Source organism: Pieris rapae, chromosome 2 (assembly GCF_905147795.1).
Source record: "Pieris rapae chromosome 2, ilPieRapa1.1, whole genome shotgun sequence".
NCBI classification, from domain to species: domain Eukaryota; kingdom Metazoa; phylum Arthropoda; class Insecta; order Lepidoptera; family Pieridae; genus Pieris; species Pieris rapae.
In genome coordinates, this window is record NC_059510.1 from 9,378,757 (window position 1) to 9,402,814 (window position 24,058).

Consider the following 24,058-nt stretch of genomic DNA (forward strand, 5'->3'; position numbering starts at 1 on the left):
GTTTACTTATTATGAATTTGAAAGCTTCAACTAAATAAATAATAATGATTTTATTAGTTTCAATTTGAAATGTTCTAATTATGTAGTTTAATAGCCGGGCGAAACAGCCGAAGTCACAAATATTTTTCAAAGATGCAAACGCGGCGTACAAGCTTTTTTAGCAATTTATCTATAAATAAATATTTTTTCAATTTCTTGGTATTATTTTAAAGCATTATACGTATTAAAAATAACCACGTTTGCTTATTGTGAAGTATGAATTTTAAACTTATTAAATAATAATATTTTTTTTAGTTTTAATTTGAAATATTCTAATAAGTTTAATAACCGGGCGAAACAGCCGAAGTCACAATTTTATTTTCAAAGATGCAAACGCGGCGTACCTACAAACAATTCAAGATAAGGTGCTTAGCTCTCCATATGGCGCAAATCCTAAAAAAAGACATAGGTACCCCACGTGCGGTAGTTTACTTGTTGGTCTGTCCGACTTTCGAAGGTCCGATCCAAAGCTCGAGATCGGTTTGAGCTATCTGAATGCTCGAGCACAGATCGTAGCTGGGAAAATTCTTCTACAGAATGATCAAATATGTCAGTAAGATGAATAGCATAGGAGTTGACGAGGCGCCGCCGTCGGCCAGATCCAACTCGGCGTTCATTAAATAAAGTTCCTTATATTACATAAATGCAAGCGCTTTCTGAGCTCTCCAACAATGCACCTAGGAACTTATTTCAAAGAAACTGGTGGAAAAATCAGCAAGCAAGTTGCAGAACATTTTTCTACTCAACAAAAAATAATGAAATAATCTCGTTTTTAGACTAGCATTTTAAATTGGCCCGATAATAATTGGTAATATTGATCAATAACTAGAATACATTCGGATTTATAAATTATAAATGAGACTTAAATTTATCCTGTTTTTTAAATGTTTGATGTTGCTTTTGAATTATTTAGGAGAACGTCAAAAAACATTTTGACTCAAAAGTTTTTCACTTTTGTATGTTGCAAATGAAGTATTAAGGTTATAATTATAACAACTACTTACGGGAATACGTTGACCAATACCCCTAGGGTAATTAAATATATAGGTACTACTATAATTAATTATAATAACATTTTTTTTCTCCTGTATTCTATACTTTTCGATCTAAAACTCTTGAATATAAGATAACTTCTATTTTCATGACTCTTTCCCATCACTCCTATCTCAATCGTACATTTTTGTTCCCTTCGCATAGATCCAACTTTTTCAATACCTCCTTCTCCATCACAGCCATTAGATTGAAGAATGCTCTGCCCGTACCCCTGCAGACCTCGTATTCTTAATTTACATTTATGAAACAACTAATAGCATTGTATTATATACATTTGTTATTTATTCCCCTGTATTGCATTCCATATGTATTTTCATATTGAGTAGTTTAGAGTTAAAACTTTTTTTTGGGTCATGGCAATAATTATAACTGCCAGTTTAAAGTAAAAGGTAGGGAAACTACACGCGAAAAGAAATAAAGAAATACATCAAAAGAAAACAAAGGGATGAGCTATTTAAAAAGATAATATTTACCTATAATTATTAAATCTTAATATTATTATTAATTATGAAAGAAGATAATACATTATAAAATACAATAACGGATACAGCAAAAAGCAGGAGATTTTAGTCGGATTTTAACGAAACATGTATTGTAAGAAATTCAGATAAAAGGTGCGGTCATATTGAGAACAAGAAAAGAAAATATGGTCGAGGTCATTCCCGAGTCATCACACACTCACAAATATTACCTACTGTCAACAACACGAATCCTTGATAAATGATGAGGTATACACACATGTCCTAAGAGCATTCTGGATAGATAGAAATGACAATTTTAGAACTTTTAACTTCTTAAAACTTTACTTCTATATTGTATTTAACATTCTTTGTTCTGTAACATTTTTTGCTTGTATTAATTTAATTTTGCTCCTGTTTCGTGTTATTGCGATGTAAATAAAGTGTTATGTTATTACAACGTGTCAGTTTAAGGTACATTTTATATACCTACATTTATATAAATTAAGAACATCTCTTGAAAAAAGAAAAGTCCATCGGTGCACAACGGGGTTCGAATTTACGACATCAATTACAAAAGTCTCACGTTAATTCCAATATTAATAGGCCAAGACTTAAATATACTTGCCGTAATTACGCATACCATTTACATATTGTATTTTATGTTAGTTATATTAATAAAACTTCGTGGATAAAGCAAAAAAATGCACGATGGTCCCCAAAAATCCAAAAGCCTCGTAAAATATATGAATTTTTTCTAAGCTCCGTTACATATATTTACTTATTTAATTATTATGATTAAATATTAATGCACTTTTCATTCTATGTATGCACCTACATATCGTTTGATATTAAGATTGCCTCGAATAAGGAGTTACATATTTCTCAAGAAACAGGTGAATTTCAATAACAAATAATCGATTGTATTGCATCTCACTCTCCCAGAATCGATGTGAATGTAACGGTAACCTTACAGTAATTGTAAAAAAAATAGAATACAAAAGGCGCAAATTACGATTCCATTATTTCAAAAAGTTATTTTATTTTTAATGTTGATTGTCACTCGAGCGAAAATCTGTCGTGTTCACAACAAAACCCGCACTCAAACCGCAACTATCAATTTAATTGGAGTTCCGGGCAGCCTCTTTACCGCGCTTAACTTTTCGATTTACATTCAAAACGGTCTTTTAAAAATCAACTCAATAACTACGTCTCTAAGCCCCGTTTGAATGCGTACTTTGCAAAGCAGCCGAGCGGAAAACTTTGAACCCTAACTCTCATTGGCGAATTGCGGAGGGGAGGAGTTACGGACCCCGCCCAACAATTCCTGCGCATGCTAAACGCGATTTAAACCCCGTTTAAGCGGTATTTTGCGTGAAAACCGCAAGAAAATGTATGTAACATCGGTTAGGGGTAGGGCGTTGCTAAATGAAAAGATTTTCCCGCTTGAACGATTTGAACATGGCTGACAGTTATCTCGGATGCGCGGGAAAGTGCAGCTGTCATTAATTTTGGTTTATCCACTGACCTAGTGAAAGAGGTCTTATATTGCTTTGTTAATGAACTTAATGCCCTGTTATTAAACCTTTAACAGTGGATAACTATTAATTAAAAGTAAAAGAAATATGAAAATATAGAAAACTTTTCTGTGCGCCTGTGGCGATGGAATCTGGTATGCAGGACAGTCATAAATCTTTCCTCATAAAGGACCTCCTTGGAGATGTTCTACGGCCAGGAGCTGTTGCAAGTATGATATATTCTAAAATGTTCATTTAGTAATGTTTATATAGTTACTGTTGCTTTATTTGTCGCAAAAAAATAGGAATCTAACGTATATTTTTAAATGCTAATATTTGTATGGTATTTTGTCGCTTTTCTTAAGAGATGCGATGCCACAGATAAAAACAATGGAAATATTATATTCTTACTGCTTTAGTTTTTAATATGGCCATATGTAAACTCTGTTGAAATAAATACTTTTAATTACTACAAAACTACTGAAATACAGTTTTCATTACATTAGCCTAGTTTATATAATTGTAGATTTATTATAGCTAACCGCGTTAAAGAATACTATCACAAAAATAATTTTCTATATCCAAATACCAGCTACAGAAATCTTATGTTACATGATTAATGTTTGTTTTGTATATTCCTAAATTCGAATTCGAATACCCCCAACCGATAATAATCATATTTTAATTGATATAATAAACTAACGTGGACTTATTGATCTATCAAAAAATCCAGATTTGATGGAATTGATTTGTTTGGATTGGAATTTATAGTCGGTAAATTATTATTTTATGTATATATATATTTTGGTGATGAATGGCTCCATAGTTCTAATGTGGACTCTAATATGATTAATTTGAACATAGATTATTTTTTTTAGACACGACTTCTATGCCACATTTTGCCCTGTTAAAATGTTTAGGCCTAATTCCCTTGCGATGTTTACTTTTCACTTAGGTCGCCCATACATAGAGAAAAAGGACTGGCGTTACTGGCACAAAAAACCATCACTTTCTTTATAGAACAGAGGGCAAACGGGCAGGAGGCTACCCTGATTTAAATGATACCGCCGCCCATGGACACTCAATGCCAGAGGGTTCGCGAGTGCGTTACCGGCGTTATAAGGATGTTCATTCTATAACACGATAACATCGCCTGGATCGAAGTGTTTTCAAGTGACAAGTAGAAAAACAAATATCTCAACATAAGACCCTGGAGCCTTCGGGCTCACCCAGTGTGAAATCCTCTATGTAGGTAGAAAGGACACGCATGTCCATAAATATTTTTTTAAATAATAAACCAAATAACGATATGTAAAACGTATGTGTTATATAATATAAGGCGTCCCGTGATTAACCAATCAAACTTCATAGATTTTCCATTGCAAAATGCGATATTGGTTTTGGAGAATTTGAAGAAAGACCATTTTCACCTTTATCTGTAGCTAAACGGACTTAAATTAGACATTCATTGATTTACACAATATTCCGGATTTTAAAAAGTATTTACTATTACTTAAAAAAAGAAATGCATCATGCCTTATCTCTACTGAGCGATCTCTTCCAGGCAAACCTAATTAATGAAAAAAAATGTGGAAAAGTGTATATATAGTATTAATAAACTCGAACATAAAGGTAGCAGCATGGAGAAAAAAAAATATAGCAAAGATAAATAACATGATTATTAAAAGACGAAGTAGTTGATGAAGCACTTGACGTGCATCCAATTAATAGTTTAAAATGACAGTTATAAACATCGCAATATTGTCATCCTTTTTGGATGTAGGTTAAAGAATAACCGAACCCATAATTGTAGAGAGAAATAACGAATCCATTTATGAATGGCTTTAGCGATTTTGATAAATTAGTCTATATTAGGTATAGAAGAAACTAATTTAAAATTTTATCCTAGTTTATTTTCTATATTCCTGAAATATTACCGATCCGCCTGGCACACTCAACTCATGTTTAATATTTTATTAATAAGACAGTTTGATATTCTATATAATGAAAAAGACGCAGCAACTGGATTACTTAAGAAAACACTTGTGCCAACAGTTTTTGTATTTTATAATGTACTCATTACGTAGGTAGGCAGTTCGTTCATATACTTGATATATGTTCTGCATTTTCGCACTTCTCTGTATAGCTGAGGTGTCCGAGTGGTTAAGGAGTTGGACTTGAAATCCAATGGGTTCTACCCGCGCAGGTTCGAATCCTGTCCTCAGCGAAACCTCCCTTTTTTTGTTTTATTTTATATTTTCAGCATTATTTTGGGTGAAATACGAGTTACTTGTAAACTTTTCCGGGATGCCCTAATTTGCAGAAAGATTCTTATATGTAAGGTAATAGTTTTTTATGACATTCCGTTACAGTAAGACTAATTATATGAGAAAACTTAATTAATTAGAAAGTAATTTAAAATAAAGGGCGCTCTTTCGCTACTTTAGTTAGGAATTTTTTTATAAGTACTTGTTGAAATGTCTAGTTTATTTATGTATAAAAAATCTTTAACATGTCAAAAACATTACACAATTTTCCAAAATGGCGCAATATTATATGTATCTTATATAAAAATTTTACGTTATTATCATAGTATATGGCAGTAAATGTTGGGTGTGGCAGAGACAGAATTGTAGTAAAGTAAAGTAAAGAAAAGAAAAGAAAAGAAAAGAAAAGAAAAGAAAAGAAAAGAAAAGAAAAGAAAAAGAAATGTCGTGGAAATAAGGGTGTTAAGACATATTTTTATTTATTTATTGCATAAATAATCTTAAATAGTAGAAGTTGGTGTGGCGGAAACACAAACTGGACACAGTTTGTCTGTCCACCAGGACGTCGAAAATATTTAGTTAATTAACTTATATACATACTAAGGCCAGTGACATAATATACAACAAAACACCTTCACCATCAAACCATCAAAAATTGCACAAACAACGCACTAAACCAATCGAAACACCGCCGCTTCATAGATAGCCGGTGCAAGAAACCTGTTCTTGACGAGAATTCTCAATCGACTACAGGATGTGTTCTAATATTCAAATATGAATTAAATGACGATGTGTGATTTTTGTTATGCGTAATTTAATATGTGTGATAAGAGTGGGATAAATGAGGGTGGGTTAAAATAGGTGATTGAGTTATGTAGAACAGATGAATAAGATCTTGAATCCGTGGATCTTGAAATAAGGTTGGGTAGGTCTTGTGGAATATATCTGGACCTAGTTCAGGACGTACAAGAAGGACATGTTAAAAGTACTGTACCGACGAGTGTGGTTAACCTCATGATAGTGGATGAAGTGAGAAAGATGTTAGAAGCGTAGCAAAGTCTCTGTCTACCCCTGTGTTAATAAATTAAGTTTTTATGGGACTTGCCGCTCCAGTATTTCTTTCTCATGGTCTTCGCCAGACGAAAGACACGGCTCTACTGTTCTTTTGCCTCAATCATACCTCTTCTTTCTAGGAAAATCTTTTACAGTCACATTAAACTGAGACTACAGATGATGGGTACTTTGATTTTATGGTAAATGTATGTAATGTTTCATAAAAATGCTGTGATTAACCATCCACGGGTTACACTTTGTTTATTAATAATTTATTGGTTGAGGTGTGTGGAAATGTGTTGAGTGGGGTTTGTAATTTTGAATGTGTGTGTTTTAATGTGACATTAAAAATCCAATTGATTTTATCTCCTTCGAAAAGACACGTTTTAAGATAATTTGGAATAAGACGAAACTCGCTTCTTATTATATAGATTTTTAGACGTGTCATTATATTATTTTGAGCATAGTTTGTACCAAGAATATCATGCAGCTTAGCACGAATCCTCTGATCGGATACATTTAACTTTATATTTTAAGCAATTCGGGGCATGATTAAAAACATTAAGTCTGGTCTCTTAAGTAATGATGATCCTTCTCTGAGGTTTTCCATAAAAAAAACGCATTTTCAGTTATTGTGTTTTATGTTTCTCGAGTGAAGACCTCCAAATTCGAGAAAATTTACGTTCTATAGTCGATTTTAAGTTAATACACGCATATCAATTTACACGATTATAAGTATTAATTGAGGAAACAATTATTAAAAAGAAACATATATTAAAAAGATTATAAAAATTTTTTACAATCAAAATCTGTTAACACGACCTACTACGCATATTTGGTCGTAAAAACCGATAATTATAACAGCCGATGACGTTGTTAAAGTTCCTAAAAGAAAAGAATTCAGCCGGGACCTTTAATTTTGGTCGATATAGCCGGTATGTTGTTCTAACGACTCAACTTTAGAGCCTTTATTTCCTTGTATGCCCGTGTTTAGCCTATACATATAGGGATAAAAGAAAACTTAAATATTATTTATCAATTGATATATAATTCGTTTTATGTTATATCATTCAAATTATTTCTACGGATAATATATTTGTATGTTTTGTATTACGTTACTCAAATAAAAATATATACATATAGCAGCTGAATATACGTATATATCCTTTTACATTTGCCCTTTAGCTTCGCACCTTTTTTAGTATCTACTTCTTGAGTATCTACGAAATAATATTTACTTCGGGTTGATAGGAATATAACAGTTATAAAAGCAGACTACTAGATAAAAAAATCAATTATAATTTGTACATTTATTCTCGTTAAACTAGTATTGGAATGTATAGTAGTGGAAAGAAACTAAAAAAACATATTTTAATAACCATTAAACGCATGGCAATTATAATAGTTTTCCCAAATATTTAGTCGAGACGAATTCAGAAAATTTAAGTGAACTTTACCAGTGCCAAGAGAGTAGAAAATTACACTTTATTTAACTAATATACACCTTGATCCGTTTATTATAAGCATATGAACACTTTTATGTCGTAGATGTATTCTGCATAATATTTTTTCTAACCTTAGTTATAAGTTCATTCACCCGACAGGTTCTGAATCTTATGTGTTTATTAATATTCCTATCATATTATATCCGCCTAGTACCTACCATAGCTTGCCTACGTGCTCAAGAGTGCGTTCTCGTAATATAAGCTGCTAATTTGCAAGTGAGCGCGCTAAACCCGTAGGTGCATACATTAGGACCTAATTTTCATCTTCAATTATATGAATTTTTCATACGGATTGCCAGTTATGAAAAATATGAACTTTGAAGTGGGGCTAATTATATGTACAACGTGAAGAGTATGGTAATACTTGTCTTTGTTATTGAAACAGAATGGAGTGAATAAATTTAAAAGTAATGAATGTCATATTGTTTTTATTAAAAGAAGAACATATGTCTGTGGTAATCCAATAAAAAGTTTATCCGTCGTTTATTTTTGAAAGAAAAAAATATTTTCGGGTATAAAAAAAATATAGGGCTATCCGAATTAGATGTTAATTTTTTAAGGATGTTCGACACACAATTAATAAAATTAACCTAAGGTAATATATGTATTAAACATTTAGAAGGTTTATTAAGGTGACTTCTTAATTATAAGATATTTCTTTAGTGAATACTTGGTTTTAATGAGTGAAAAGAGTGGCGGAGAGTTTATTGCCAGTTCTTCTCTTCCGTTCTACGCCCTTGATTTAAGAACTGGCAGTAAATGTAAAAAAAGCATTTATTTTTTAAGTGTACATTATGTTACCTACATGAATCAATGATTTTTGATTTTTTTAAATATAATATGGAATAAATATTACTATGACGGCATCAACAAAATTTATCAAACAAATATTTTATACTTTTTTCTTTAGTGATGAGTGGCGTCTAAAATATAGGAGGATCGAGCTGCTATGATCCTTTTGACAATAGGTTTCTGGATGATATGAAATTGAAAGATTTTATAAATATGAAACAATTAACAGTATTTTACTAGTAGTTGTGCATTAGAACAACAATGCATTAGACTTCTCTGTCAATAAACACTTGTGAGCATGTGAGAATGTCTTCATCGATGACATGGTTCATTCACAGAAGTTACCTCTCTGGTTAGAAAATGAATTAGCTGCAACTTGAGGCGAAGGCGTAAGTTGCGTAACGTCACATCACTAGGTTATTAGGTATTTTTTTAACTATATAACTAACTCTATCACTCGTGTCTCGTACCAAAGTTTACGTATATACCATATATTATATATAGAAGATGGAATAGAGTAGCTTTTGAACATACATAATCTATAACCGTAGATCAATTAAGCATTTTAAATTTACATGTACTAACCGTTAAAGGCTGAATCTTTAAGACAAAATAAACACCTTAAAATGTGTACGCGGAACATGGAAAATTTCTAAATCTTTAACATTAAAAAAAAAATTTTCTTAATAGTGGAAACTGGTGAAGTGTGAAGTATTGCCGAAGTGGTCGTTAGGTGACCGGCAGGCCTCTTGAGAAGGGTCGAAAAGTTTTAATGCAATTTATAACATTGTTACATACGTATTTCCGATTTTGAAGCCTTCTTACAGATATAAAGTAATGCGAACAAACCTTTGAACTACGATTCATTGTGAAATAAAGTAATACATTTTTGATAATAATCTGTTATTTTAACTATAGACTGCATCCTTGGTAGGTAACTAATAAGTTTGTTATTGAGACAAGTGGTCCGTCAATCGACCTTCTATATCTGACAGATGTCATTGTTTGACGTAAGACGCTTTCCGGATGAAGTTTACCTTTACCTTAGATGATATTTTAACAGTAGTGTATGTAGAAAGTAAAAAACTTTTCATATAAAATTTAGTTTTCGACTTTTTATATACACTACTGTTAAGGCATCTTGACATTATCATAGCATCTTGATCCCCAGATCCATTAGTGGATAGAAAAACTAACAAATATTAAAAAAAAATTATAAGATTAAAATCCGAGTTTGAGGAATTTATCATAATCGCGTTTAAAAACGCGTTTATAAGTTCTCCTGCCCAGGTCTGAAAATACTAGCATTAATATATTCACACTTGTTTATGGGGTTAAAACTATTTCAATTGTTATTATTAATGTATGTATTATATAATTAATACTATTATGATGTATATCCATGATAATTTTCTTGACTTGACTTTGGGCAAACAGGCAAGAGGCTCACCGATATTTAGTTATGGACACTTTCAATGCCAGAGGTCACGCGAATGCATTGCCGGCCTTATATAATCATCATTATAAAACAATTCATAATTCAATGTATCGTATGGAACAGTATTCATTTTATTTAATCAGATTTGAGAGGCATCAAAAGTCAGTAAAAACAAAATGAACGTATTTTATTTGCAATTCAAATCAAGTCTAAATTTGTATTCCCTGTCACAAAATGTCTATAATTTCAATTGAACCTGCCCAAATACATTTGCATGTATTTTACGTTTTTATACCCAATGTATTTTGAACTTGTATAGTATTAAGTATTCACATTTCTTGCTATGTTCTATTTATTATTTTAGGCAAGTATATGATGTTATGTGGTGACAATACCAAATTACGTCATCACAAGTCCACCTCTTTGAGATTGGATTTAATATTATACTTTCTTTTATACATTTATATTGTGTTGCTTGAGTCAGAAGAGCATGCGTTCACTAATTGGAGATTTATTTCCGAAAATTAGGTTTAATACCTTTTAAACTTTATCTTCTTCTTTTTTTATTGCCTCTCCATTTCTGAAGGTTGGCTGTCAGTCTTTTAAGCATGTTATGTAGACTTAATGGTTACTGACTACAAGGGAAAATATTTATCAGTTCAGTCAAGGTTCCCGTCTCCTTCTGCCCAGATATTTAAAGAATTATTTCCAACCAAGGTCGCTGTTACTAATCCGTTGGCGGATCAGGTGTGTGGTTATACCTAAATTGACACGAGTGAACAATAATAATATACTTTACAGACGAAACCTAAAAAACACAAACATATGAAATTACATAATAAAAAATATACTACGTATAGGCACTAACAAATAATATAACTTTTGCCAGCTCACTAAACGGACAATGAAAAAGGTCCGTTAATCTTAATTTGTTATAAAATATCTGTGTGAGAAAAATGTACGGCTTTGGCTCGTATAGTTATCATTTAACATGTAGCCTTGACAAACTTGGTATAATTTTTTTATGCTCATCAAATAGTGCAAGTTCGTGTTACTTTAATTTAATAAATTGATGCCGCCGACAACTCTTTTCTTGAAATATTTCGACGTGTAGCTCCACGTAATGCACAGCAAAAAGTTAAGAAACTAAGTTAATTAAGAAAATACGGACATCGAGGTGATATGGGTGGAACTTCATATTCTGCCACTGATTATGAAATTCAGCTGCGAATCTGAAAAAAATCACTAGAAACGTGCAGATATTCGATTCCGAGTACTCATAACGCTTTCAGTATATCTTTGTTGAACTGCAAACGGGTGATTACAATGTAAAACAAAAGACGAAACGCGCGTTCTGTTTTTTCGTTATTGGTCGATGTCACCTCGAGCTGAACCACTGTAACGCGACACGTTTCACCGTTTCGTCCGACAATCGATGTATTACTGAACCATTTTGACTTAGGATCATCAAAGAAAAGAGCGTACCAATTCCTAAATATCCGGCGTCACACTCGCGATCCATCTGGCATCGATATCTGGCCCCTTACCTATATGTAGCAAAGTCATAGAACCGACCAAAACCGAACGAGTTTCCTTAAAACTACGTCTAGATATATTTTAAATACTTGAAATAATCTTATGTATGCATATATGTTTGATAATAAATAAGTAAAATTCTTTGATTTTTGTAAATTTCTTAGTCATACAAACTTATTTGTATTAATGCGGCTACACGTTTTTTAAACACGCCTTAGGATATTAACAAGACAACCAAGCTAAGGGCAAAATGATCGAACTAGTTGAGATTGAGAGCGGGTGTCGGATGTTAACAACACGCGACAAATTAGCGGTGCCCTGCTGGGTATGGGCCGAAACGGCCTTGATACTTTTATGTTTGTAAAAATATTAACCATAAATATTGATTTACTGAATTTAGGGCCTCTTTCACAATGTATAGCTAAAGTGACAAATAGCTATGCAACACATAAATTATTCGAAATATAAAAGTTCCAAATAAGATACCTACTTCGAATTTCATGACGTATAGCGCTATCTGACAGTCGTGAAACGCAAAAATACTATTTATCATACCAATAAGTAATAAATAGCTTATTTGGAACTTATCCGGACATTGTGAAACAGGCCCTTAATATCATAATAATATCACATGTTTTCGTGAATAGTTTAGACTAAAAAAGAAACTTTCGTACTAAATCTAACTCTTGAATTATCGTAGTCAAGAGCTACGAATAAGATCTACGGCGTAGATAGATCATAGTTTTGTAGTTAGAGCACGGTCATTAGAAAAATATATATGCTATTATTATTACTATAGACCAGTGCCGAAGCCTTCAAAAATAGTAAAAAACGAAAAAAAATTACAGTAGGATGAAACCCATTAGAAATGCAGGGGAATATGATCAAAATGAAAGGAAAAATAAATTACGGTCGATCCGAGTTCGGGAAGTGGGAGGGGGGTGACTTTTAAGGGGGAAAAATTGTTTATCTTGATTTCCGGCGAAACTACCAGTCCTATGGAAAAAAGTTAAATGGCAAAGTTGTAGGTCATAAAAAGATCTACAACTTTGGTATTTACAATTTTTTCACATAACCTCAAAATTTAGGTGAAAAATTCAAAAAACCAAGTTTTTAGTTTTTTATTTATATCTTTTTTAAAAAGTTTTTTTTTTTCTACGAAATTTGGTGAAAACTTACCTTATTATGTCCCAAATATACTGTAATTTATTTGATTAAAAATATTTATTTTTTCGCCTCATTTTAACTTAATATCAAAAAAGCAGCCTAATTTTCAATCGAAAATTCTGACGTCAAAATTTCAGCTTTTTTCAAAAAGTTTGGGGGCTTTTTGTTTGTTGAAATATCTACTTTCTGATGGTGTAAAAAAAAATATACATTACTATAGGAAATATTATTAGAAAATGCAAAAAATTGAAAAAACCTCAAATTCGAAAATTTTCTTTTAATTATGTACAATTTTGAGGTATTTATTAAAATTTACACTTTAATTACTCAAAAAACGTAAGATTTCATGCTTCATTGATAAACGAAAAAATTGCAAATTAAAATATACTTCTATAATTAACAAACAAATAAGTTAATAAAGTTAATATTTAATAAGACATCTACAATATTTTGAAAAAGTTGTAGAATCTTCTGTAAATAATATTTGTAGATGCCTATTTATTACTGTTTTAAGATAATTTATATACCTGAGTGACCTTCGGTGAATTTTGAATTTTTCTTTGAATAAAGTAAATTTCTCACAAATCACTTAGAGTAACTCAGCCTGCAGGTGTATTTTTAAAAACGATGTTGTACACTACTCTGTATCTCGAATACTGGCTAACGGTTTTTACAGCTGTTACGAAATAGCAGGTATGTAGTAAGGCCCAGACCCTCCTAGGTCCATCCCCACTTCTCAATGAAATAACTTACACTGGGCTAAAATTCACCGAAGGTCACTCAGGTATATAAATTATCTTAAAACAGCAATAAATAGGCATCTACAAATATTATTTACAGAAGATTCTACAACTTTTTCAAAATATTGTAGATGTCTTATTAAATATTAACTTTATTAACTTATTTGTTTGTTAATTATAGAAGTATATTTTAATTTGCAATTTTTTCGTTTATCAATGAAGCATGAAATCTTACGTTTTTTGAGTAATTAAAGTGTAAATTTTAATAAATACCTCAAAATTGTACATAATTAAAAGAAAATTTTCGAATTTGAGGTTTTTTCAATGTTTTGCATTTTATAATAATATTTCCTATAGTAATGTATATTTTTTTTTACACCATCAGAAAGTAGATATTTCAACAAACAAAAAGCCCCCAAACTTTTTGAAAAAAGCTGAAATTTTGACGTCAGAATTTTCGATTGAAAATTAGGCTGCTTTTTTGATATTAAGTTAAAATGAGACGAAAAAATAAATATTTTTAATCAAATAAATTACAGTATATTTGGGACATAATAAGGTAAGTTTTCACCAAATTTCGTAGAAAAAAAAAAACTTTTTAAAAAAGATATAAATAAAAAACTAAAAACTTGGTTTTTTGAATTTTTCACCTAAATTTTGAGGTTATGTGAAAAAATTGTAAATACCAAAGTTGTAGATCTTTTTATGACCTACAACTTTGCCATTTATCTTTTTTCCATAGGACTGGTAGTTTCGCCGGAAATCAAGATAAACAATTTTTCCCCCTTAAAAGTCACCCCCCTCCCACTTCCCGAACTCGGATCGACCGTAATTTATTTTTCCTTTCATTTTGATCATATTCCCCTGCATTTCTAATGGGTTTCATCCTACTGTAATTTTTTTTGGTTTCAAAAATTATCGACACTGGTCTACTATAAAGATTAAGAATTGTAGATATGTGTGTGGTACTTGTATGTTGGGAATAAATATAATAAGAAAACTTAGATATGGGTGTCATTGGTTTACGATGACTGACTTTTTTGGGTGCCCCGTAGACTGGTTGGTGAATATACAAAACTATTATTCATCTTAAAGAAAATTTTAAATTTTATTATAATTTTTAAATCATTATTAATCTACATTAATTAATTAATTTTATGTATAATATGTAACTAAAAATGTCATTCCTAATTGATCAAAAATTTCATTCGCAGTAGAATCGTTAGCGGGTTATTATATAGTCAGATCAACCCCTCAACAATCAGTTGTATAATAACTTGAAACAGACCCATTGTGCCCTTACAAATTGAACGATTGAACGATAATACCTTATTTAAAGTTTCATTCGCGGCTCAATTTAAACTTGGGGTTTATGTAAGTGATTTTATTGGCCTGTTATTGCGTGGTTTGTTTATAATATTGCCCTCATATCTACATCTACTAGTATACATCTTATAGAAGATAATACAATGAAGGCTTCTGTATAAAAGTAAATATAAATACACTATTTTATTAACTTATCAGCATCACTTTGATAGCTTGAGAAAGATTCTTTTGAGAAATTCCAAACTGTGGAATCTTAATATAGCGAGAGGCGACCTCTTTTGTTTATGAAAAGAGTCTTAGAGACAATTCTTACTCAATGGCCGGCACTACGAAAATGGATGTCAATGGGCTGTGATACTCGTTTTCTCCTTGTTCTATGTTTTGTGTACCAATTCTTAAAAGGCTGGCACTGGCGAGCATTCTTGCCTAAGTGTCCACGGGCGGTGGAAATAATTGAATATTAGATGAGCTATCCTATCAGTACTATAAAAAATAATTAGATTATAAGGCAACATGTATAAGAATATATAAATTTGTATCTTTCAAAGTACTTTTCCAACATTTATTTTAATAAAACTCTAATTACTACTATCACGATATAATTGTTACAAGGTTGCCTGATGGTCAATAGTCGGGCGTTCAATCCTGCCCAAGTGTCTTTAGCATAATAAAAAATACTTTGTCTATGGTAAGTCAAGAGGTTCGCGTGGCACGCACGTGCATGGCTGAGAGGCGGCATGCTGCGTTGAAGAGCATATGCACCACTTTGTACAGCAATTACTGAGTATTGATTTCGTTCCTTTCTTCATTAACGAATTGTTTGTTAGTCTTGACTCCTGTATAGATAATTGTATTAATAAAAGATGTCTATTTAAGGTTAAACTAACATATACTTAAAAACAATAGAACTTTCAAACGAAAATTCGATAATAATCATATTCTTTTCATCACGTCACGCTTAAGCGAATGATAGATTTATTGCGCACAAAACAAATAACAATACAATTAAAACAAATTTTAAAAGTTTAGTCAGTGTGGCAGTGTACCTTTAATTAGATGATATTTTAAGAACATTGACAGTCTTCATGATGGTCTGATTATCAGAATGTAGCGAAAGATGTGAGGGGGATTGTAACAGCAGTAGTACGAGTAATGGGATGATCGATTTTAGAAAAGAGCATTTTATGTGTCTATTAATTATATAATATGAACTATGTTAATGCGTTGTTTTGCTTTTATTATTTTTCTGCTGAAGAAAAATTGCTAGTATTTTTATAGTATATTTTTTTGTAAGAAAATTAAAAATTGCGCTATTCATTAATTCATATTATCAAAAGAGCGTAACAATTCCTAAAACGCCGGAAACGCACTTACTAGCCTTGGCATTGAGATGTGCTACCGCTGTCTATGGGCATTACATAACATCAAGTCAGTCTCCCGTTCGTTTGACAATGTTCTATAAAAAATATTTTTAAAATATGTATATAATTTAATAATAATTATGCCTTTAAAATCACTTTACCCAAAAAATACCTTTTCAACTTCGGAGTGGTATTTCGAGAGTATTCTTAATGAGTGCGGAATATTATGACTTCGGGAAAAATTCATTGATGTGTACAAAAGATACATAGCGATGTTTTGGCTGGGGGAGTTCACGTGTAAACAGGCCTCGGAACCGCTAAAACATATTTATGCAAAAATTATAACGAGAAACGCTTGACGATGCATAGGGTTGTCGACAGAAATTTATACAAATATTTGTATCTAATGATAAAGTAAAACAGATTTATAAATAATAGTTATGTGCAGTTCAAAGCAGTGATATCGTGCCGCCAGCGATTCTTACCCCTTAGGTTGTTAGTTCGATCCCCGGCTGGGCACCAATGGACTTTATTTCTAAATGCGCATTTAACATTCGATCGAATGGTGAAGGAAAACATTGTAAGGAAAACTAGGTTTCTTAGACGCAAACAGTCGACGGCGACTTGCTGATTAGATTGACAAATAATCCTGAAAAAATACAGAAATCAAAGACCCAAACGTAAGACGTTTGTGTAGCTGCAGTGATTTGTTTTATTTTTATTTCGAGGTCTTAGACACATAGTGCTACATTAATTATTTATATTTAAACATTTTTATTGAGGCATTTTTAGCTTTTTATACTGTTATTAAGAGTTTAATTGCTTATACGAATTATAATTTTTTTATAAGTACATTTTTATGGTTTTAATGTATTATTTTTTTGACAGCCCTTATGATTCCTACATTATATAACATGTAATATATAATATAACGAGTAATAGGCGTACCATACACCATTACTAAAGGTACGATTTAGCTATGAAAAGCGATCCGCTGTGAATGCCCACTCTTCAGCATTTTCATGCAAATTAAAAGACACAAACGCCATAGACAAGATTTTCCCGCGCTAAAGTTTCATTCGTTCATTCGAGGGTGAAACGGAACGCCCCGAGGCATTAATTAGAGCAGAAACTCGTGTCTATGGTCGTTCTTTTTTATAGGTCTTTATGAGTCTCGCCTTTGTATGAGGTTTGAGCTCGACTAAGTGTCAAGTCTTAGTTTATGCTTTGTTTTCTAAGATTTAATTGCGGTTTATATCACTGCGGCTTACGTAACAGGTTCACGATGAATAAAGAAAGTTTTTATTTTTAGTTAGACCCGTGCGGCCTGGATATTTTGTATTATTTATGTGCCAATGACATACTTAATAATTTTTAAAGCTTATCTAAATATAGATAACATTTTTAATCCAATTAATAATAATTTGATTTTGTTTCAGGAAAACTTCAAGAAGAAGAAGGAACAAGTAGGTGTGACTCAGTGACCCAACTAGAAAACTCAGAAGATGATATATCCGTCGGCGACAATCGATCTGAAACATCCTCCCCAAAGATTCCGTACCCATATGATAATGAACGAAAGGAAAAATCAAAAACAATAGACTCAGATGACTTTCAAAACGAGTATAATTCAAATAGATTACCAAATTCAAATTTCAATTCACCATTCAAAGAGGATGAGAACGAATACGATCGAGAGGAATCAGTGAAAATGTATGACACATCACTGTTTCATTTATACAGACCAGAGAGAAAAGAAGATGGCGAAGGATTTGGAATGGCAGGATCCATATCAGATAGTATCTATAGTCGGTCAATGGATCTCTCGAAGTCAACATTTCAATCGCAATTACTAGCTGGGTTTGCAGCGTCTGTAATTGCAGGTGGATCTCAGAATGAAACCCAGGAATCAACCGGTAATAATGAGTAGAAACGGTAGAGAGTAATAAAACTCTCTATTTGTTTGAACAAGTTTTCTTGGTCAGGTATTTCGCGGTGGGAATAAGTTTGCGAAGGTACGAGGGATGTTCAATAAATAGTGTTAATGCGATACATTCACCTTGAAAAGCAAAATATAAATACTCGCTGCTAAAGCCCAAACAGGACGTATATATAATAAAAATCTTCGTTTACTTTAATTAAATAAAGGTAGTTTCTTGCATCCACTGGACATCGTCGTCATCCATGTTGGACCGTATCTTTAAAATGCATAAAATTAAGATCGCTTAGATATGCCGAGTTCAAGTGAGGAAAAACTCCCGTTAACGTAGACCCCTACATCGGCAGTGACTACAGATTATCAAAATACTTGAAACATTGAGCGAATTACACAAGAAGAAATGATGATTTCTGTAGAAAGTGTTCATAATATTATACACACCCATTTGTATAAGAACGGCGGCGTCGGATATTCCCTAATTTGTATTCATATTGCAGATCGCCAGCCTTCCAGCCGTAATACAGCGAGTTCAGGCAGAAAGCCTCGACGGCGACGCACGGCCTTTACTCATGCACAGCTAGCATACTTGGAACGCAAGTTCAGATGTCAGAAATACTTGAGTGTAGCTGATAGAGGCGATGTTGCCGACGCTCTCAATCTTAGCGAGACTCAAGTAAAGACTTGGTACCAGAACAGAAGGTAACATTGGAATTGCAATAAGTAACGCAAATATATTATTAAAGTTTAAAAAAAATGATTCTTTTTATTTTACAAACTTATGATCTATTTGGATTTTGAATAGTTCTTTATTGTATAAAAGCATTGTTCACTGAATGCCTTCAACGGCTGTGCATAATTAACTTTCTTCCTATCCTCATTTAACACTCGCTTGTTTGGTGAAGGAAAACATCATGAGGAAACTAGCTTGCCTTAGACCCAAATAGTGAGGAGTGATTGACAGAGTCTCATGAAACAGATACAAAAATCTGAGGACCGGACCAAAAATAGTTATTGATATTTTTGTTATATTTTTTTTATAGGACGAAATGGAAACGTCAGAATCAACTTCGTTTAGAGCAACTACGCGCGCAAGCGGCCAGCGGTGAACGTGAACTGACACATTCTTTGCCCCTCGCCTGTGCACTGCTTCCCCCTTATCCTGCCTACATGCACTGCCATCTATAAAGCACAATATAAATATGTAGTTTACATATAAAACCTCTTTTGTTGGCAGCTCCTAGTATAAATGACGAATTTGTATAGTGTGTAGATGTATGTAGATATGTTCTAGATTAATTATAAATAGGTCCTGATAATCTGATTTATGTATTTCTTGTTGATATAAAGACGTGCAATACTACATCACAATGTATTAATATGTGAGAATATGTTTCAGTGATTGCAATAAATGTAAATAACTGACTGGATTAATTTAGATTGTATGTGTTTATTTGTTTTGTGTTAGGAACATTTATTTCAATATGATTCAATAAATATGTTATTTCCAATTGTTTTTTTATTACTGATAGATACCTGGATATCAAGGATTGTAATACAAATAGATCTCGATTTAAAGTAAGTCCTGAGATACTTTGAAGCCTTATAATATACCTTCAACCAGCTGAAAATCTTACTGAAGTATCTCAAGAGTTGATATGCATGAAATATGGAAGGAACTGACTTATATATAAAATATATTTCTATTTAAAGATATGTTAAACGATTCAAAAGGAAAATTCGAGGAAAAAAACAACAATATGTGCCTGCTCATGTTCCTTGTATTACGACTTATTTACGTCAATGTACGTTTCACAGATAAAATTTTGATGATAGATATTAATTTTTTGTAGAAAAAAAAAATATTTCTTATTTTCATTGATATATATGTATCTAGTTATTTTTTATTTTTTTAGAAGGGGGTGTATGTAGAGGTGTAATTATGTCTATATAGGAATTTCGTCATTCTATTTGTAATTATGTTTACATATGATAATTTCGTAATTCTATTTTGCACGTGGATCAGGTCTGTCGCCCTAAAACCGCCATGTAATATTATGCTTTTAATAAAGATAGTGAATGCCTGTCGGTTTTCATTGGTGTACCTCAAACACTAAATATGTATCGACTTGTGCCTGATATTTCCGTTTTTTTAATTGTCTTATATTTAGTTTGTATATTTTTTTAGTGCGTGTTTTAATGTATTTCTAATGTAAATAAATTTTTTCATTGAAAGTATTTTTAGGTACTCGTGTTTTCAACTGTATGTTTGTACCCCGTTAAATAAATATATAATTTAACTGTCAAAAAAGCGAATCCTTAAATAATTCAAATTAGAAATTTAACACTTTGTAAATTGAAACAATCACCGGGCAAAAGCCAGATTATGATAATATCATGCAGCCATTTTGAATCACTGCTCCAAACAATTTGCATCTCTTACAAAGTTGTTAGGTGTCTGAGCTTCAAGCACTTTATTTTGCTTTTGTATGCGAGTTTGTATAATTTGAGGTGCTTTGTTTGACAATTTATGCATAATTGATTCAAGTAGCCTAAAATAACTTCGGGCAGATATTGTCCGATATCCTATGATAAGTTATTTGTACTTTGAACAAAAACAATAGAACTAAGGTAAATGAATGTGGGCTAGATTAGCCTACGGCGTGGCCGGTAGAAGACAAACACTTGCGTGCTGCAATTAAATTGTGTTTCAGCAAAGAAAAAAATAGCAACTTATACCTGGTAAACCTTTTTATAAAAGCCTTATAGACTCAGGCAGTCTAAAGTTGAATAATTGCTTCGTAAGAGCGACTCAAGGAACTCATGACAAGGGCTAGGATGTGTTAATAAAGTTTTTAGTGCCATGCCGCAACTTATTCTAGGGGGGTGAAATAATTTAACATAATTTTTAATATAAAAAATAGATTTATTGACCTAAGAAACTTAAATGATAGGTTTAAAGAAGATACTAGCTAAATAAAAAAAAATTGTTGACGAAACACAGTAAGTAAATTTCAGAACATATAATGAAAAATTCAAATTGCAAATATATTTAATTAATTTCCGAATAGCCCTCTTAATAATAATCAAATTGGCGCCAGGTTGGGAAACACCCATCTAGACTTTTATAGTTATAATATAATTTAAAGATTAATTTTTAGCAACACCGTTATCAGATATGATTCAGACCAAGAAGATGATAGTTACCATGGAGTGTTCAGAGGAGTTCTTCGGACCTGCAGTTGAGTTCCATCATCGAACGTCAAGGCAATAAAGAATAGACTAGTGTATTATAAATGCAACTTAATAATGTTAATTCATCATTATTATTATAATGGTTGGTTTTGAACAAATGAAAAATGAACCATCAATTTACAGATATCAAGCGAATGCTAATTTTAGGTAGGAAAAGTTGTGATTATCTGAGGGTTATTAAAGGGGTCGTGCTGTGAGGTAATTGGGCTGTTTTGATCCTGGTAGGGTTGGCTAATTGAAGTGTTTTCTGCTGGGGCGGTTTGTGAATGGATTAGTTAGGCGATATGTTGTATTTTCTTGTAAACTGTCATTATCTTGTTAGAACGGCTCACAATTTAGATTTATTGTTACAAGTATTACTTTGATCGTGATTAGACATTCATTTATGGATATTATACGTTTTAATCATAAAGCGGTTATACGATAATTATCCTATGTAACTTCACCGTTTTTAGCGAAAATTATAATAGAATTGGTATATGTAATTATGCAAAATGCAAATGGTAATGATGTGTTATGTATTTACGCATCATTACCGTAGACAATATATATATTTAAATGTGTTACATAAATTATTAGGCAACGGGCGGACTTATATAAAGTTATATTCTTTTATCCAGAGTCCATCCGAAGCCACTTAAGTTACACATCCCTTTGTTATGTAATTATTTTATTGTTATTTGTTTTAATTATAATAGACAAAAACTGGTTCGGTATACTATAATAATAAATTCGAACTGGATTTTTTTCATAATTAATTGTTTAATATTATGAAAAATAAATTCAAAAATGTCTTAACTTAAATACGAATGCCACACACGAACGGTTTCAAAAATACTTGATTACAAAGAGTTTTGTTTATGTAGTGCTCTATAAACCATAAAGCAACATTATTTCATTGTTTTATGAAATCAAATGCGTGTAAACTTCTATAATGATTTACAAGACTTTCCTGTTAATATTAATTTTTAATTCTACTTTAAGTGTTGATCAAAATGAGAAAATAATTGAGAAAATGAAGAAAGAATGGCAGGTATCAACGTTGAAGAGCACAGATTTTAACGATGATGTTTGTGAAGACATTTCAGACACAAAACAAAACGACGCTTCCCAAATAGAGTTCGTATCGAGCGATCCTTTGCCATTTAACGAAACTGATATCATTCAGAATATGTGTATACAAAATAAAAATGTGAAAGATAACCGACATCATGGTGATAAAATTAACAGCACAGACGAAACAGATTCCATTGCTACGAAAGTTAAAGTAAAAAAAGAAACAAATAACACTACAACAGACGCAAGACGTGTGCATGATTACCAGTTTAGTTCAGTAGAATATTATGATGAGCATCCCGAGTTCGATGAATCATATTGCCCTGATGATGTCGAGGTTGTGGAACTGGAGTTGGATGAACTGAGGAGTTATGATCTTGAATGTGAATTAATTATTGAATGGCGAAGTTTAGATTAATAAAGTTATTATTTTAGTTTATTTTTTGTGTTGTCTGGTTTTATTTGCTACAAAAATGTATAGACATATATATATCATAAATAATAAGATGCATTGATATTTATAATATATTTAATATAAAATAGGAATATCTGAGCTAAAGGACAAGAATCAAATTTTTATTCCAATTAATTTTAAATTAATTTATTCCAATTAGAAAACCTGAAATAGCACTTTTGAAATTTAAATAAAATATAAAGATGATTGTAGTTGCCCATTCCAAAAGGCAGTTTCGTGTGAAAAGAATGGAAAAGAAACTCCACACTTACTTTTTAAAATATAATTTTCAATATTTGTATACATTAGTTTAATAATTATATGTAAAGACAATGTACTCCTGTAAAAACTACGAAACTGGTCTATTATTCTATTGTTAATATACGTATGTATATGTTACTCACATATTTACAAATATCGAAACCGTAAAATATTATACGTTAAGAGTAATAATTATAAAAACAATAATAGAGTGTGTAGGATAAAAATAAAATAATTCCAGTTTGTAGTATTATAAAACAAAAAAAAATAATATGTAAAATTAGATCAACAACCATTGATTTTGTCAAGGCTCTATGATTGTCCTATAGAGCAGAACTAGCATGTTTCCAAGCCTTCTTAACTTGAATATAATCCTCCAGATATTTTTATATAATTATTAAAGTAATATGTATAACTATTCGCTGGTAATTTGTTTGGTAATCTGAAAGTATACGATACATGAGTTACATATATAGTTTGTATTAGACCGAAGAATTTCAAATAGTTGGGTTTGGCGCAATTAATATTAGCGAACTATGAAGGGAAACATCGTGAGGACACCGACTTGCTTTAGACCCAAAAAGGCGACGGCGTGCGTCAGGTACAGGAGGCTAATCACCTAATTGCACATTAGATTGACAAACGGTTATGAAACACATTCAGAAATCTGCGGCCCACACCTAAATAAGTTCTTGCATCACTGATTAACATATTTTCATTTATTTACTTCAAATAGATAGATATTAACTTAAAACTTGTTTTTTAGTTACTTATCTAAATTAAAAGCACTCTTTGTCACCATAGACAAAATATGAGGAATTGAAAAGCAAATATAGTATTCGGT

General features: G+C 31.7%; 1 protein-coding gene and 1 non-coding gene across 2 annotated transcripts; both read left to right on the top strand.

The window, feature by feature from the left end:
- The first annotated feature begins 3,212 nt into the window (after positions 1–3,212).
- On the top strand, positions 3,213–19,595 carry LOC110991880 (homeobox protein Nkx-3.1). Its single transcript, XM_022257433.2, is given in 4 exon segments — positions 3,213–3,330; positions 17,692–18,168; positions 18,689–18,890; positions 19,232–19,595. Coding segments are annotated over 4 exon segments (942 nt in total). The 3' UTR covers positions 19,377–19,595.
- Positions 5,213–5,294, top strand: Trnas-uga. The gene has a single exon. It is a non-coding gene; the product is annotated as a tRNA-Ser (tRNA).
- Positions 19,596–24,058: the final 4,463 nt, after the last annotated feature.